General features: G+C 30.6%; 1 protein-coding gene and 1 long non-coding RNA gene across 2 annotated transcripts in view; one reads left to right on the top strand and one right to left on the bottom strand.

Moving 5' to 3' along the window:
* The window catches only part of LOC118196229 (band 7 protein AGAP004871-like), a 164,991-nt gene extending 145,958 nt beyond the window's left edge, over positions 1-19,033 (bottom strand). The window contains exons 1-2 of the mRNA XM_035367658.2: positions 18,882-19,033; positions 13,183-13,290 (exon numbers count right to left, since the gene is read on the bottom strand). Coding sequence (XP_035223549.1) covers positions 13,183-13,290; positions 18,882-18,906 — 133 coding nt within the window. The 5' untranslated portion in view covers positions 18,907-19,033. The remainder of the gene's footprint in view (positions 1-13,182; positions 13,291-18,881) is intronic.
* LOC146995882 (uncharacterized) overlaps positions 1-19,405 on the top strand; it is a 62,610-nt gene that overhangs the window by 5,644 nt on the left and 37,561 nt on the right. The window lies entirely within an intron of this gene.

Consider the following 19,405-nt stretch of genomic DNA (forward strand, 5'->3'; position numbering starts at 1 on the left):
AGGGTAAACTATATGTCTGACAAATGAATGTCGGGCAAACTAAGTGATTTGCTGAAAGTGACTCCTAAGTGATTTCCATTTCTTAAAATTTTTATGCATAATCTAGTAGCACTTTCGATTTACTTCAATAATTTTGCTTTTGCCTCTAGAACTTCACTTAATTGTTTCATATGACAAAGTCAGTTTGCAAATTATCTCTGAATTCAAAGTCAACTTGGGCTATATTTTGAGATATACAGTTCTGTCTTATAATTGATACCTTCCTTTCACACGTTTCTTAATAACACTCATTTCAGTATAATATTAATAAAAATGTTTAACACAGTGTATTAATTAACAGCCTGTACATGAAATGTATAGAAGTACTATAATAATCGCAGAGCAGATGAAGATTAAAAAAGGGGGGAGGAGAAGAGAAACCCCACCCTTTTTACTTCCTTGTACAAAGTAAAAAGGAAGTATTGTAATCGCGAAAAGTTTCAGGCAGCCTATTTTAACGAAAATATCCATTTTGACCGCTATCGAATGCAATTTAATAATTTTTTTTGCGTGATATCTGTACGTAAGGACAGAATATAATACTCTTTTCCTTCAAAAAAATTATAAAACTGCTTTAAAATTAATTATGAAGAGAATTTTTCGTGGCGTCTGTACGAACGTATGTACGTACGTGCGTACGTACGTATCTCGCATAACTCAAAAACGAGTAGCCTCAGAACGTTGAAATTTTGTATATAGGACTGCTATAACATGTAGTAGATGTGCACCTCGTATTTGGTTGCAATCGGCCGCACCAAACATATATAAATATATTTATATATATATCCATCTGTTACCCGGCTCAGTGATCTTAGTTTCTTTACTCGTGTATGCTTGTAAATTGTACATTTTTTGCTTTAAAAATGATTGAATTATGTTGTTTTTATCTTTCGATTAAGGATTTTATGCCTTTAGTAAATCTGTGTGCAATAGTTTTAGAATTATCAACAATTTTAAAGTTGTCCAAGTGCCGCTAAGCCTTTTTTTATGGCGGCCATGGATGTTTACATTTGAAACAGGAGACTAGTGGATTTTTTGCCAATCTAGAGAAACTTAGCTTCGCAACAACAAAGATAACGCATTCATTTATTATTGCCAATTAAATCATGCTTAATTCTTTCTGGAATTTTTTCGAGGAAATAAGTGTTTGAGATTTACTTCGTAATTTTTAATATAGATATTTTGAGTTTTTATGTATTTTTGCCTTGTCGCGAAGTGAGAACTGAATTAATTAAATGAGAAATACTCAATCGTCTGTGAAAACTGTTTCTTTTTGTTTTGTTTGCTTAATTTCTTTTATACATCTTTCTAGCTTTATTATAGTATTTGAATAGAACATGTGGCAACGATTAGATAATTCTATTCTTTAAATGATATAAATTTTGTGCATTATGAGTTATAATATGAACGAAATATATAAGTTAACTCTTATATAAATATTGGATTTTATAACAGTCAACTTAGTTTCCGTTATATAATTATTATATAAGTTAACTGTTATATAATTATTAATACTGTCAAATGAATCTAGCGCCGGAGTGTCGCTATGGTAAACAAATACTAGAGTGAATTTTAAAGATTGCATTTATTCTATTGTGGTTTATGCGCTGTCGGCGAAGTAGATTTAATTCAATCTAATAAGTTTAAATGAAATGCAAGAAAAAATGCGTAAAATTAAATATTACGTACAAGGAAGTCATGTGGTGTACACATCAGATTTTTTTCTTTTATCTTCGTTGCCCTCCGATTATTATAATACTGCTATACATTTCATAGGCTGTTAATTCGGTAAGATTAGCAACTTGTACATAAAATGCATAGAAGTACTGTAATAATCGGAATATAATAAAATATACGTGATTTATCCCTTGTATTAATCCTAATAATTAATTACGGGTTGTTAATCACGTGAAGGAAAATTTGGACAATAGATCAAATTAAATGATAAACTTTTGAAGAATACAGTATTTCGTTGAACATTTAACCCTTACATGACTGGTTTTAATTTCAAAACAAAAAGAAGGAAAATATTTGAAAATTTAAGAGTACCTCAACGATGCACAAAGATAGAAACCAAACATAGGCAATTAACAAAATGCTATCAATCGATCGACTTACGGAGGATTGCCTCAAACTTTCGAATTGAAAAAAAAAAAGGTGCATTTCTGCAAAATTTATTCCAGTAATATGTACTTATTAACATAAAACGATTGGATAGATATAATAAAGAATACTAAATAAATTAAATTTTCTGCTGCATAATAACTCACATATGATTCATTTATAAAGAAGAATTTTAAAAAGATAAAACTATATATTTTATTCTTTGTCAGACTTAGCAACAGTGCATGTTTTTCCTAAAAGCTGCCAGAGGATCACTTCAAACTGAATACTTTAATGATTAAAAAGGGAAAATGTGAATTTTTAATTATTAAAACATGTACATTAGAGTACAAATTAATGTGAACGTATTAAATTATACTTTTACTGAAACATAAATTTAGAAAACTTAACAGGAAACCTACTACCAAAATACTTTTCTTTTGACTCAGATAACTTATTCTATACGTCGTTTTAGCATTGATTTAACCATTTTTTCATACTACGTTTGCCCTGATCACAATGAAACTGAACTTTGATAGTTTTGAACATCAAGTAATCTATTGATATACCTTTTTTCGCTTTACTTTTACGATTGACTAAAGATTATCCAACTAATGTGGTTAGGAGAGTTTTCTGGCCATTCAAGAATATGTATATGATATTTTTCTGAAAAGCATTCGCGGCTTTCTTGAATTGGTGCATCGAGCAAAATCTAGCTGAAAAATCCCTTTTCCATCAAACCATAATTTTGTCAGAGTTCAAATAACTCATTTTTCTACAATATCATTATATTCTTCGCTGAATTCATTACACAGTGATCGGTAAAAGATGACATGTGACATAGGTATAAAAATAATTCTAGAACATTTGTGTTGGGTGTTAAAACTTGCTTGATGTGCGTTAGCACGAGAATTTCTTTAAATGGAACCGTGAACATCAATCCTGGAGAAGAAAAGGTGTCTCATCAGGAACACAGGACATTTTATCAATGTTTTAAGTTCTATACTGAATAATGTTTTTGTTAAAAATCAAGCGTTCTCTCTTCAGTTGGCTTTTCAGTAGCTGTTTTTCATGAGGTTAACCAGCACTAAGGCCTAAGAAGCTTTTGACGACGACTTTGAGAAGCATCTACACGGACTCAAGAATGAATCAATTCTTTTGTTGACCAAACGTTGTAAACCAGGATTTTCTTTTGGTTTCTTTATCAGTTATACTAACCTATAATTTTATATTTTATATCTCATTTTCCAATTATTTTGGGGGTCAATGGTTCCAGCATTTTTTGGTACCACGTTATTTGAACATGACAAAGCACACAAGGGTTTTCTACATAATATGTAGAATTGAAAACGAAATGATGATTATACAGAAATAAAATTAAAAAAATTAAATACTTATGCATAATATTTCAGAGATTAAAATATGGGTGTATATTTCGTTAATTTAAATACTGAAGTAAAAAATATAAAAAGGTAATTTTATGAAGCTTTAAATTTATATGAATGTGCGGCGCACATACAGCCTGTATTTACATATATATGTAGTTTACGTTTACGGTAAATATGTAATGCATAAACGCTACTAGAATAGGCTATTGCAATTTTAATTAACTTCCGTGATTTAGTTCTAACATGGATGATAGGATAAAAATTTGATAATATTGATTATATTGTTAATTTTATTTTTCTGTTATTTTCAATCAAAAGATAAAATATTCTCTTAGATTAATTTTGATTGAATAGGAATATAAGGAATTTTGTTTCCCACAAATAAAAAAATCTTTTCTTTATTTAATTTTGAATAAAATGGAACAAAAAGCAGGGAATTTTTGGTGAATAAATAAAAATTAATTTTATTGTTTCGTTTTACTTTAAATAAAAAATAAGCTATGTATTCAAGCAAATTAAAATAGTTTCTGTGCAAAGGCATTTTCAGAAAAAATATATTCCATATTTTGTTTTAGGGAAACAAAATTAAAATTTTTTAAATACATAATGTTTGTTGAAGTAAAATACAGAAAACAGTAAATACATATCTAAGTAAGCAGAAAAGAGAGACAATCGGATTAATACTCAGATGAATTTCTTTAATTATTTATGTTTGCATAAATTTCTATATGCATAAATTTAATTATTTATGTTAGTCGCTTTAATTATAGTTTCAATGTAATAATTATTTTAAGCATTGTACATTTTAATTGATTGTTTTATGCATATAGAAATTTATGCAAACATATTCCCCTTTATTCTACTACAATGCAATGAAACAAATGCTATGGCGGATCTATAACTCGAATGAAATACATAAGAATTCTTTTCTGAAGTAAAATATTGGAACCATAAAATAGTACCTCGCAGTTACAAGCCTGTAAAAAATGAAATACGAAGTTTATAAGCCATAGGGAAATATATGTTACATTCAGCATAAAAAATTCCGTAATTTTCCTGTCAGGTACAATAAAATGCACTCCATTATGTAAAGGAAAAGAGTAAAAAAAACTCCTGTTAATCTTTCAGACGATGGAGAAAAGCTGCAACTGATACCAAATGACTAGGTGGTTGTATCAACTCTCAAAGGCACTCTTCATTTCTATACTACTACTTCAGCATTAAAGCATTCATGTAAAGTATATTAATGTATATTGTTTCCATTTCTTAATATCTGCGGATAAGTAATGACGTTCTTTTAAGTATTCGGTAATTTCTGTCTCCTTTATTTGTATTTACTGTTTTGTGAATTAACACAAAATATAAAAATTATTTTTATCTTTTGGTGTAAATAAAATCCATGCTTATCAGAACTTTGCTAGAAGTGATGGAATAAAAAGTGATAGTGAATGAAGACTTTAAAAAAATGCAATATATTCCAAATGAATTGATCGTTCTATAAACTGCAAAGGAAATTTTGACGCTGAGAATATTCTACGAGAGATCTTAACCTTTTACTGTAAAATGACAATTAATTTTCATCATGAGTTTTTCACGCAGACGTCGCACAATAACAAATTAAACGCTTCATGAGATTAAAGTTACTGCATGCTTTTATACTCACAAAACTAACAATGACTAACTGGGAATAAATTGGTGAAATAGTTAATAGATTATTGCTAGATTGATGACGAACATCGATCAATAAATATTTTTGCAGAAAGCATATTGCGAAATATATTACAGAAAACCATATTGCGAAATAACTACCATAGTAGATAAGATTAGTGAAAATTATAGACTGAAATGATTATGAGGAATCAGAAGGAATAAGTATACATTTAACTTAATAGTGAAGTTTTTTTGATAATGAAATATTACCAAAAAACGACTAATACAAAATTAAAAAGGACTAATGAAGTCAAAACAGCGAGGACAGTGAATCTTCTAGTACTTTTAGTATTCCGAAAAGAATAGATTTGTACGGAATTAGGTGATGTTCCCGAAATAAAGGAATATATAGAAGTTCCTAATATAAATGTTTTGATTTTTGTGAAAACTCTGCGCGAATTTAAAGTAATTAGAGGTTTCTAAAAGAGAATCGTGTATGAACGTTTAGGAAATATTATCAACAGTCATCGAGAAAAATGAAGCAAAGAACGAACATTGTCCCAAAAAGGTAATAAACAGCTGGTCATTCAAAAATGCAACACCACGAAGGAAGCATCCAAACAGAATGAAACTTGCGTCGTGGAATATGCAAATGATTAAGATTTCAGTGCACGCTCACATCATGGGCAACTGCAATGCTTCTTACAATCCGTATAAAAAAGGAGGAAAGAATTTTGTTTTGAATAACGTAAATTATTCTCTTCTGAGATATTTTGTGTGTGCACCTTCAGTATGCTTCGTAGAAAAACATGAGCATCATTCAAGAATGTTTCTGAGTTTGACCAAGGCATAAGAGATTGCCGATTAACCTTTTGTGAAATCGGTCATCGAACGTAGCAAAGCAACTTTCCTGCGAATGGGTACGATGGAATGACCGAAGGACAAGAGCAATTACTACTGCCTCATCTTACCACTCCACGGGAAGACAGGCATATTGTGTGCACTGATAGAGCGCACTGCCCACCCGCAACAATATCAAAACGAATGGTGTTTGTAACACAATAAACAGTGTCTGCACGAACAGTTCGACGTCGTTTACAATAAATGGGCTGTCTGCTAGGAGTCCATTGCTTCACTTACCTTTAAACCACAGACGTCTGCGTTTGCAGTGTTGCACTGAACGTCAGAGATGGGCATCCGAATCGCATGACGTGCGTTCGGTCCAGCAGTGTTTCTGCCTGCAGTACCACAGTGGTCGGATTAGAGTTTGGAGACGCCGTGGAGAGAGGCTGCTCGACTATTGTATTTTGCATCGTCATACTGATCCTGCAACCAATCTTAGGGTGTGGAGTGGTATTGAGTTCCATTCCCGCACCGCCGCGGCGTGCAGCAGCGTTTATTGACAAACGTGGAGGCAACACTCATTGCTGACTTCCTAGTCTCCTCTCCCTCAAAGAAAGCTCAGAATGAATACTATGTGTTCAGAATGCATTCAGAATGAATACTATGGGTAACTTCTGAATTAAATTTGGCCTTGAAATCTCTTGTCCTTCTTTATGTTGTATTTCGGATGGGCAGCTGTATAGATGCAGAAATATATGAATATACGAATTAAAAAAACTAAACATATTTTACTTTTAAGAGTTTATATAATAGAGTTAGTAATACATTTTAAATGTATTTTTATGCAAACTTTTCAAAATTATTTTCTACAGCAAAGGATTGATGTAAAATTTATTGTTAGCTCTGCATTTTAAAGAAATTTGTTTCTTTTTTAAAAAGTTTTATTGAAATTCTTTCGAGTAAATACTCATGTATTTAAAATAAAATAGTTATAATTTTTATCACACACTTTTCTAATGTTATTTATAAAAAGCGTTATTACGCAGCTTGGGTAAAATGCTGAAACTAAATACTTAACTCTCTTCTTCATGAGGAATCAATCTCTAATCATCATCTACTTTCTTCATCACCTACTACATGTAAGTAATAGTTATGATAAAGAAATATTCCACAGCAATGTTATTATAATTCCATATAGTTTTTTTAAACTAAGTACTGAAATGTTTTCGCATATTCTTCCTTAAAGCTCAAACTAATTAAAAGTAGAAAATAATTTTATTACCGGAGGTCTTCCGAAATTTCAAATATAATTTACTGAGTGTTTAATGTACAGCCCTCATACAAAGAATAATGGATTTCTTTCCCCACCTTGTTATCATGCGGTTGGCTAATTTTAAATCAAAGGATTTAATCCCTCATTGTTAGGTAAATCATACGGTAATTTTAAATAATCATAAAATCAATAAAATTTTAAATAATCAGAAATTTAAATTAGCATAATGTGATGTTACGTCATAGGATATATTGTAAGATTTTAGAGGAAAAAGATAACGTTACGAGTACTTTATTCTGAAATGTTTTTCTTATCATTCTAAGAGGAAGTAATATTTTATTACTTTTTTATATTCATTAAATTGAAAAGCGTAAAATAAAATGCATAAAAACATTTTAACTTAGATGGTTTTAGGTATACGAACTTAAAAATAAAAAAAAAAAACTCTTAGTTCTATAGGATGCGACTTAAAATAAAATCACGATACGCCAGTATAGTTATTGTACTAGGGTATTAACATAGATTCTAGGAAGAATAAAAGTAATAGCAGAGAAGTTACATATACTATAAGAATGATTACATTCAATACGCTAAAATTTCTCTCTGAAAATTTTGTTCATAAATCCGCCTTTACGAGCAGTCGTTGATTTTATTTTTAATCATAAAAGACAAATATTTATCATAGCTATAATTTTTTTAGTTTTTGTTCATTAACTAAAACCGTTTAAAAAGAGTTATTTGCATATTTTATTTTAAATGTTTAAAATTATCGATTGTGACGAAAACATAAGTGCTACAGTTTTTTTTATAATTGCAAAAGCAATTTTTTTACCTTCGGGCGATTTAAATGAAAACAAAAAGTGTAAAACTGAAATTCTGAAATTTATTTGAATGAAAAATAAGCATTTAAAAATAGCCTTATTATCGAAAACGATGTGTACAAAAAAGAAGATATTTCCATTTTTTTTAAGGAAACGAAGCAAATTATGAATTATCAGATAAGAAGTGTTATTAAAAATAACTCCATCCTAAATTGATTAGAATAAACGAAATTCTCTTGTAGATAATTTGGAAATTACGTTACTAAATGAACTGAGTGAACTGCAATCAAATTCATTTTTTAAAAATACTTACGCAATTTTTATAATATAGCAACGAAATGCTGCTTCTCTTGAATTTTATTTAAACAGACTTTAGAAATTTCCCTTTTTATAGTTTTATATTTTAAATAGTTCAAGTCATTTTCTCAAACTTTATTTATTTTTTTTTTTTTTCGGGCGGGCAAGTTTTCCTGCCCAAGAGGTTTTATTCGTAGTTCTGCAACAATTTTTATTCTCCCTTGAGACAGAAAGACTAAATTGTTCGCTGGCATGTTTTCATTTTACGTAATTACTCGCTTCTAATTTGTCATACACTCTCTTTTTAATGATAATTTTATATTTCAGGAACACCCATTTCCTTGTTAATAACATCGTTTAACAGGTCCTAATTCTCTGTATTATCAGTAGATAAAAAAACAATATCACTATTTCTCAAGACATTTCATTCAAAGAGCTATATATTATTTAACAAATGCGGGTTGTTTTACGTAATTACTCGATTATTTGAATTATTACTTAATTATTTGAAATTACTCAGCTTAAAAGTTGAGTAAATCCTAACTGCGTCATTCTTAAGAAGATACATATTCTGTAAGAAATTTCAAAATATATTTCGAATTCAAATTTCATATTCTGTAAGAATTCCAAAATAGAAGCAATTTTACATTTACTTCTATGTTTAACGCCCGTTCGCCATCAGCATTTCGCATCAAACTTCTGGTCAGCGGCAATTTAAGTTGAAACTAAAATTTTAATATCTCAAATTTTAATTCAAAACTTATAACAAAAGTTAAAAGAAAATTGTGAGTGCATATAAAAAAGAGTTTTGACTGTTAGGCAAATTTCAAAAGTAGACCGATAACGAGTTAAAGGCATCATTAGCATGTGTTCTTATGGTGGTGGTATTCAGCTCATCCGGTCAGCAAGTGGAGGATTAAAATTAAGTTCCAAAATGTCCTGCTTCTAAGAATGAGTCAATAACAGAGAACAAACTAGAAATGTAAGTGCAGAATGGCTTATGATATGTATTGGCTCGAAATGTATTCTTCGCTAACTGAATTTAGCCAACTAGGTATCGTGTCCTTAGAAATAATGACATATTCAATAATTAAAAATAATAGCGTATTAAGTAATGCCAAAATAAATAGTTAAAAATAATAAACGGAAATTAATTAAAATTGATGTCATACCAAACAGTGGCTAAAATTAAAAATTCTTGTAAGGTATGCATGTTTTTTAAATTTCAATTAATTCTTAAAAATAAAATCCCCCTTTTTTAATTTTCGAGTTTTATCCATCTTATATTTTACTCTATCATTAAAATTCTGATCATTGCGCAATTTTATTTATCCTTCTGTTATCCATTTCAAGCTATACATTGTTAGTTGGTTACTGGAACATGGCATAGCTCTCAAGAGCTACCTGCCTAAAGAGGTGAATTCCTTCGTGTAGGACTTTTTGACGGAAACCTGCTTCTATTCCTGATACGTATGAGAAAAACAACGAACCCATTTATGCAGCCTGGATCGAACCCGAACTGTTAGTATTCAGCAGTTTTTATCACTCAACCACTGAAAGGGATCCAGACATTGATGGAGCCAACCTATTTATATATGTTGGCTTCCTTATATTTTTTCCAACATCTTTTATTCTGAGGATTTATTACTTTGACATAGTATATTGTCCCGAAACATCTCTGTGATGTATTCTCTCCCCTCTCCAAAAAATTACTTCTCATTATTCATACTCAGTTCTGTCTTTAAAGATTTCTAGTTCGAGATTTAGTTCAACTTTGAAAACCTTTTTCTTTCACCAATCACTTTTCTGGTCTTGTTATTATTTAGGAAAGTACTATGGAGAGAAAGGAAGGAAATAATACGTAATGCTAATGATAATGTCCACGATATTGATGCTAATGAATGATAGTGCAATGAGCAATATCTGCCTGCTCAAGTTTGAAAGGAAGGTAAACTAATTTTGGACTTAAAAAAAAATAAAAAAAATAAAATAAAAAAAAAAAACACTTCAATGCTTTCTGTTTGCCCCTCGTATAATTACTCTTTACAAAAGTAAGTAACATATGGCATATTTTTAACATCTTTAATTCATTACGGTAATACGGAAGTAAAAATCAGTAGTTAAATACATTATATATTCCATGAATTAGATGCACGTCTTAAATGCATCAATCAAAGATTTTAATAACAACAACAACAAAAAAAAAAAAAAAAAGAAAAAGAAAGAAAGAAAAGAAAACATAAACGACTATAAACTAAAAATATAGATTTCTGCTACGAATAAATAATACAAAACGTGTATGAAATATATCTTTTTGTAACAAAATACGTCAATTAAATTTATTATGAACATATAACATAAAAATATAAATTATTAAGAAGTACGAATACAGCTTTCAAATACCCAGTTTCTCAAGTAATGTATTATTTTCTTTTGAAACAGTAAATGTACTCTTATATACATTTAAAATACTTGCTTTAAATAAATTTAGATTATACCTTAATTAAAGCTTAAACTAACTGATATTTTAATATAATAGAATGATTAACTATAATTTAGTATTGCTTTATCTTTTTAATATACTTAAATAATTTGCAAAAAATAGAAAAAGAGACTTTATATTACAAAATGTTTAGTGAAAACTTATGTTCTCTGTCTCAGACAGTCACGAGATGAAAGGAGAAGAGCAGACGATGAAACGAGAAAGGAATATGGGATTTATTATTGATATGGCGATATAATGCTTAGAGGATAAGACAGTGCAATTTTGCGCAGAAGATGAAATTATAAAAGGATGAATTTGTGCATAGTCATTTCCAGGAAATGGCTAAAAATACTCATAAATAAATAGCTTTTACTTGAAAGCAAGGTATTTGGAATTTAAGAAATCGTATGACGCGTAAGGGAGTGATGTTAAGAATTTCATGTTTATGTTTTATTAGCTCATGCCCCTAAGGTCGAGATTATGGCAAAGCATGCAAGATTAATCTACCTAATAAACGATTTACCTCCGTGGAGGACTTCTGAGTATCTGAAATTGAAAATCTGAATTTAGAAAATTCCACGAGGCCTATCTGCCTAAGAGGAAGATGCTTTCGTGGAAGCCTTTCTTAGAGAAACTGGCTGCTATTCACGTTACGTATGTAGAAAACACCGAAACCCAGATTGCTTGTACACGGTTACATTCTGAAAAGCTATGAAAGCGTCTGTGTATCTAACCCATTTGTATGTCAGGTTTTGAACTCAGATAAAAATAATACGCCAATGTTTAGTGATCTTACCTTCCCAATCACTGATGAGCATAGTCAAGCATTAGAGACAAGCAATAGTAGCATTGCTCTTACTGCAGACAATATTTCTGTATGACATTTATTATCAATATGGTTTTTAAGGATTGTATAGCTTTATTCAAATACTTATGTATAATTAACATTCAAGTTTTAATACTTTAATAATACATAATATTAACTTTATTTTAAATAAATGCCTATGTTTTATGGTATTACTTCTAATAAAGGCATTAAGCGGATTTTCAGTTTCATGCACATTAAAACAAAAAATACATTCAGAATTCCGTTTATCTTATTTTAATCTCTTTAATTTCAAAACTTGTTTGTTTTACCAATACGCATTATTTTTATTCTAAGCTGACCCTTCTATCTAAGCTTTATCCCGCCCAGCTCTATAAAACACGAAAGAATTCCAAATTTAGCAAAAGTATCCAAAAAGAGTGCCGATTTGTCTCGTTGAGCGAAGCTCAATGAAATCGGGCGCCTGGGTCAGACCACTATTCTAATGTAGCAAAGTAATCCACTTTTCGAATCTTGAGCATAGCATGGCTATGTCATAGTCTTAAAATTTTGAGTTGGTAGCAATTAGTGATAATCGTGAGAAAAAGTAAGGTGGTAATGCAACTCTTGAGAGGGAGTTAAATGAAGAAAGGAGAGTTTATATTAATGTAACATGAGAGTTGGAGGCGAGACAAGACTTTTCGATAACAATTTTGGAGTGCAGCGAGGAACATTTCTGTTATTAAACAATGATAAAATGTTCTCCTCCATGGGAAGGGGTCCTGGCGAAGCTAAGTCTTACACTGACTGAGAAGACTTACGCTGAAATTCCTAGCGAAGCTAAGGCAGTGAAGACAGAAGTTATCAAACGGGAAAGGATCCATTCTCTAGACACAGGAACTAAGAAAGGAATATAAATAATTCCCTTGACGGAAAGCATCCATACATATTTTAAATACACGGAATAAATATCACTGAAAATACCTTCATGCAAATATTTCAGAACTTTTCTTTCACTCCAGTGTATTTAAGCCTTATTTTTCTTTAATTAAATGCTGCTTTATTTAAGTTCAAAAGAACGTTTTTAAAAAGAGGAATTTGATATATTGTGAGACTACAGTTTGTTATTTAATCAAGTTTTTACATTCATAAGATGCTGAGGGGTGACGTTTTGTTGTACACTGGCTGTTTTAATTTGAATTATAAAGCTTATAGTTACCTGCGAGCTACAATGTAATTTATATTCCATTAAATTACTTCGTAATTTGGAATATTAAAACTTTTATTTTGTAAAATTGAAAGTTAGTACAAGTAATATATTTTAATTAAAATTTGCACTTGAGATTACTTTATTTAATCTAATAATTCGCGATGAAATTAATTAAATTGTGAGTTAATCGACAAATAAAGTCAAAGCTTTTTTCTATTCTAGTGTTGTTGAAAACGGCGATAACAAAGAGAACTATAACTAAACTTACTGTCATTAAGTCCTATAATGTCTTGTAAATCTTGTTTGTAATGATTAATTTCTTGATTATTGGCCACATCATTTCCATCTGGAATGGTTTTATCTTCCGTATCGTCTCCTATTATAAAATCAGTACATTAGTTCTCACAGTAGAAAACTGATACACATAAAATCATAATTTTATACATTAATAAAAATAAAGCTACAATAAAAGTGACTTAGTAATATTCTTAAAATAATTGCAATAAAATAAAAATAAAACTTTGAATGCCTGTAAATGATTTTTTTTACCTCGTAAAATATAGAAAGTGACATTTTTATTAGGCGTATCCGTCGTAAAAAAAAGCGAAATGCTCTGATTAGTGCGCATGTGGCAGGAAATCATGAGATCGCTGCCGTTATTCAATCAGTTGGCTGGGCTAATTAACTGAATTTGCCTGCCAGGATGAGAAAACATCAGACATCTGGGTGCTTTTAAATATTTTGTTTAGGTGCAAGAGGTTAACACTCCAACTTAGAAAAACTGCTAACCTTCGAAATTTTTTCAGGGTTTAGTAAAATATATTTCAATTAGAACTGGTTAAATGCATAACAAATCACTCTACTGAGAGCGATCTATTGTAAATTGTTAAATAGACGGGTCAAAGGACATAAATGTTAATCTTCCAACCAGAGAACTGTATTTTAATACCATTACAATAGCGAAATGTAAAGCGACATCTCTCAAAGGACTATTACCACATACGGGCTGGAGACATTATCACATTTTAAATCAGTAATTGTACTACTTCTTATTTCATTTAGCATCAGATCTGCTGTTCTGAAATTTAAGTTTGCTACACGTATATATTTATACATAATTTGCACAATTTTTATTCATAATGTTTATTTTTAAAGTAATGTTTGGTATACCATTCCAGTCGACTCCTGAAATTGCCAAATAATATTTCTTGAAATAATTTTTACAAATGGGCATACAAAGCCCGAAGCTAATAATAGACCAATGCTGTTGTCTCACATGGATTGAAAAAAACAATGAATCTTTTTTTCTTTTTGGCCAACATTAGATGTTGTGCCTTCGGTCGGCTCGTAGTCGCTGAGAGCGAAGTATGCCTGTCTACAGAAAAGTGTCACGATCTCCAGAATTTTCATTCCTATTCCATTGTGAGGATGGAAGACCATTAAACGATACGATACACGCGCTTCTTGCCATATCAATATGTAAAGGTAGGGAGAACTTAGTCAAAGTGTGCAAAATATTTTCTGAAACACATTCATTTATTTTAATTCAGTACCCTCTGAGCGCATATTGTTGCGTCTCATCTTTCTTCTAAACCAACATTCACTGTCGAAAATGACCTCCAAAGAATAAAATATTGGCAATAGCAGTGCAGTTTAAAAAAAAAAGAAAAAGAAACGTTTGACGCCTGCTGTAATTCTTTTAATATCGTTTGTGATTTTGTCTATATGCTGTGTTTTTGTATTCGTTGTAATAATTGTGAAAATATAAGTGTTTCCTCCAAAAATTATTCTTCAGGTACTGCTTGATGATTTTCTACCTATTAAGCTCCCCCGGAATTTGGATCCTTTGGAAGAAAAAAGGGTAAGAGAAACCTTTTTGGTTACAGTAGATTGAAGAGTGCCTATTGTGTTATCGTGAAGTTGTTGTTTCGTTTATCGCCAAGTTGTTGCTTCATCTATTGTCAGGTTGTTGTTTCAATTGTGGTAACCTGAGTAGTTGAACGTTATGGAAACCCTATTATGACGTAATCGGTTGCGTGGTTGCGGTAAATTTTGAATGATGGTAAAGATTTGTAAGGGCTTGTGGTGTGTGTTGGTTAGAAAATGCATTGCTTGTTTTGTGGCTTGAACGGTAGAATGGCTGAATATGATAAGATTAATTTGAAGTTTCTGTACAGTCTGGAACGAAAGGGGAAAAGAGCATTAATTGACTGGTGTGTAAATGAAGGTTTACTTAGTAGCCATTATAAGTATCCTGTTTCTAGGAAGGAAAATGAAATATGGTTGAACGTTGGAGGATACCGGCACTACGGAGGATAATTTTTACTCTTGTTTTTGTAAATTTATGTGGCGACGCCGATATACGGATTCTAGTTCAGATAATTTTAGGAATATCAGATAATTTTAGATAATTTTAGGAAGATTTTGGATGCTGTTAAGGAATTTTGTGTGCGACAGACTAAAGACGTAGAAATTTCTAAATAAGGTAATTGGATATTTGCTTTGTGTAGTGCTTAGATGCAAAAGATGAATTTCTTTTTTTATGTTATTTTATTGTTCGATTTAATATGTAGTTTATTGAGATTAAGTATTTTTTGTTTGGCTGTACTGTAGAACCTTTGACTTTTTAAGTGAAAATAGATTGAGGTGTGCATGGAGAAAAGTCAAGGGAGTGCGCAATGCCAAGTTTGTGCAATTCTCTGATTTTTTTTTTAAGTAAAAATAGGTCGATGTTTACATGGATACCGAGTTTGTGCAATTCTTTGACTTGTTATTTTGTCTTTCTGTAGCGGAAATTTTTGGCGCAAAAATAGCCGCTACACAAAGCCAAAATAACAAGTTAAAGAACTGCACAAACTCGGTATCCCAGTACTGCCAAAATCGCCAAATTTCGCAAAGGGGCACCCGTAAATATATTTTTACCACCTTTTTACTAAATTCTAAACTTTGAACTTTTGAAATAAAAATTTAGTTACAGTTTTTTCAACAGACATATTCAGCACGTTAACGTATCAAGCTTCTACATTTTCCCACAATGTTAGAATAAATAAAAGCCTCTGTTTTTGCACGAAAAATATAACTGATCTTTAATGCTTCAGTTGCGACCTGCTTCATAGCTTTAGGTTTTGCATATCTGTAAAAGTTCTAGAACCTTTAGAAACCATACCACATATAGTTCGATATTTATAGTTGTTATAAAGTCACTGTATTATCACCACATTGATAGAAATGAAATAATACTTAAGTTTCTTTTTCTGCTTATGTTTATTAAAGCATTAATCAATTTGCTTTCTCTTTTGATTTACCAAAATGCCAGTTTCAGAATTGTTTTAGTAAATTCTTTCCTAATAATGTTTTAGTATTCCAAAGACAATTTCATTGCTTTTCATTATGAGAATTTCATGGCCTAGCAAAATATAAAGTGTTTCCACTTAAACTGCGAGCAATACTTGTTGCAAATCTCTTGCGCAATGCCTTCAGAAGAAATGTAGAAAGATTTCAGTAATCTAATATGTAGTTCCAGTTATCAAGACTAGATATACTATGACGTATATAGACAAGGATTATGAATGTAAAGACATAATATGTATGTCTCTATGTTATGAATTTCAAAATATGCAGACAAGGATTATGAAAATCATAAAGAATTTAAAATCCTTTGCAAATGAATATAAGCGAGTAATTTAGATTTATCATTTCAGAATATGTAAAAATTTACATGCTTGATATTTGCAGAGGAAAAATGGTAAAATTGAAAAAGAAATTAATTATTAGCCTTTTTATTAGTTTATGGGGAAATGCACAAAGTATAAGAAGAAAGGTGTCATTTAGAGAGCTAAAATTCGTCTGAAATAAATCTGTGTTTATTTATTCTTCATAGCTGGCAAACTGATTCGTGATTCGAATAGTATTAAAAGAAGTATTATATATTATATTTTTTTATTTATTTGAAAAGAAAAAAAAAGTGCAAACAATGTGGGGGAAAATATTGGGTTATTATTCTGCGCTGTGTTAAATATTCTAGTTGTAGATTTGTAAAATTTATGTAAATGCTTTCTGAAACATTAAAAATAGGGGGTTGGGGAAGATCAATTCTATTTAAAAAAAACTTTTATTAAGATGAGCACTGTGTAGCTTTTCATGAGTTAAAAATATTTAAGAAATAAACGGTTAACTGAATCGCTGTATAGTCACTCAAAACTAATATTTTGCACATAGTTTCATACGCCTTTTGAATTTTTTTAAAAAGCTAGAATGAACTTTATAATTAAAAATGCCTTTCAAAACACGAAAAATTTGTCACCTGTACAGAAATAGTGATAATTATGAGATAGTGTTTGCTACTTTATAAGTAATCATTTTTAGGTATTATTCAAGTATCTTTTCTAAGGATTAAATTTAGCGATAAGAGTATGCATTTTTACTATGTAAAGTTTGTTTGAACATTAAAACTAAGAATGAACGAAACCATTCAGAAATAAATTCGATAGTATGTTTAATTTTAAAATTAATTTGTGTTTCGCGTACTTCATTCCTTTACGTATACAACATTTAGTTAAATAAGTCAGGTTTAGAGCGATGTGATCATATGTTTTGAAATATTTGTGATCGTATGTTTGTCGATCATATGTTTTGAAACAGTTTATTAGAGCACAGATTAATGACAAAGTGGAAAATTAAAGTAAGCCATTTTTATTTTTTAATTTCAGACGTATTTGAGTAAGATTCTATGATTTATAATAAATTCTGTAAATTTAATTTACATAATGTAATCTAATAATTTAATGTCTGCAGTCTTTGATTTTATTCAACCATTCATTAGTTGGTTCATATCTTTTTTTCTTTTTTTTCCCTTCTACTTAGGCAATGAGATACAATAAAAACACATATTAGTCTCAGCTTTCAGCTTTATTTTTAAATTTTCTTAGTGTACCTTCATATTTGCTAGGATTCGTATGCGTGTAAGATTTATTTCAAATTGCTTTAAACTAACTTATTTAACTAAATGTTGTATACGTTAATCTATATAACATGCAGTTGTCATAGTTATAAGATATTTCAATTCAGCCTGTAAATATAAACAAAACTTAACATTTTCAATGTTTTTCATCTGAAATTATATCCAGGCAATTTGAAAAGTTAAAAAACCACGAAAAAAATTTCTGCCGAATACTCTTAAAGAAGTTAAGCATTATTGTTTAAGTTTTTCTGCATCACGACATATAGCTGCTTCTAAATTACAGTTTAATCTAAACTGAAATCCACTTTTTTATGCTGCTAATAAAATGAGCCCTTATAATAATTTGTTACACAAAGTAATTATAGTAATATGCTTGCCAACTTATAAAAAGAACTTTTCACGTGATGTTAAAAGAAAAATGTTTTTTAGTTTTACAATCTGCATTTAATGTAAAAATCATAAAAGCTGAAAATTTTTATGTAATGCATTTTCTTACATTTATTAAAGATTTGAACTGCAATATGATCATTTTTTTAATTTTTGGCATGATATGATTTTAAATTAAAATACTTAGTCTATTGCATTTCTTTTCTCGAGATTAATACAGGCTGTTTATATAACTCCAAAACATATAAGTATTTCTTGCGTAGCTTTTAAACAAATAGATTTCCTAAAATAATGCGTGTCATATAGTGCATCAAATATCAACAATGTATTTGCTGGGAAATTTCATTTGTTTCTTCACAGTCTCAGATAATAGTTATCACTAGATACCAATATAGACAGGAGACAAATAGTAGCCATACAAGAAGAGGAACGGCTCGACCTTTCAAAACAATTCTCAAACAACGCTTACGACATCCGGGCGAATAGAGGTTTTCATGTCCTTCATTTTCCTTGTCATCCCATTAAAAAAGATGACATTCCCTGCTGGGGTATGCACGCTAACTTACACTCTCATCGCACCTGCTGCCAGACATTGCCATAAATGAATTAATGCGACTCACCTTTCGTGTCCGGGTTTGTATCCATGGTTCCCTGCTACCACAATCGGAATCCCTTCTGGGTTCCGGACGCTGCTCCGGACACAGTGGCTCTGCTGCTGCAAGAGAGGAGGTCGATCAATAATTTGGCCGGAGGGATGTTGGGTTGTTACGGCAACTGCCTCGTCCGGTCCCACACTGAGGGGAAATCAAAGCGCCCTTCAGCCAGAGATCCTAATTAAGTGATGGATTTGGCAAACGAAGAGTGTTATTGTTTCGACCGTCCACTACGTACAACTGAGTAAACATCTAAAACGGAAAACCTCTTGACATGAAGAGGTCATGCAGGTGTGATGGAAAAACCGTGCATTTTTTTAAACTTATTTTTTTGTTTAACTTTTGAGAATTTCGCTTTAAGAGCAAATTTAATAAAATAATTCTTCACGTCTTCTTATTCGGAATGCAGACCAGGATCAGCGCTGCGTAGGTTCGACAAAGTCGACACGATAGCTCGAAAATCGGTTGAGCTCTTATACCGGTATCGATAC

This window comes from Stegodyphus dumicola, chromosome 8 (genome assembly GCF_044657685.1).
Source record: "Stegodyphus dumicola isolate Sdum_Otavi_A_Nest chromosome 8, ASM4465768v1".
Taxonomy (NCBI): Eukaryota; Metazoa; Arthropoda; class Arachnida; order Araneae; family Eresidae; genus Stegodyphus; species Stegodyphus dumicola.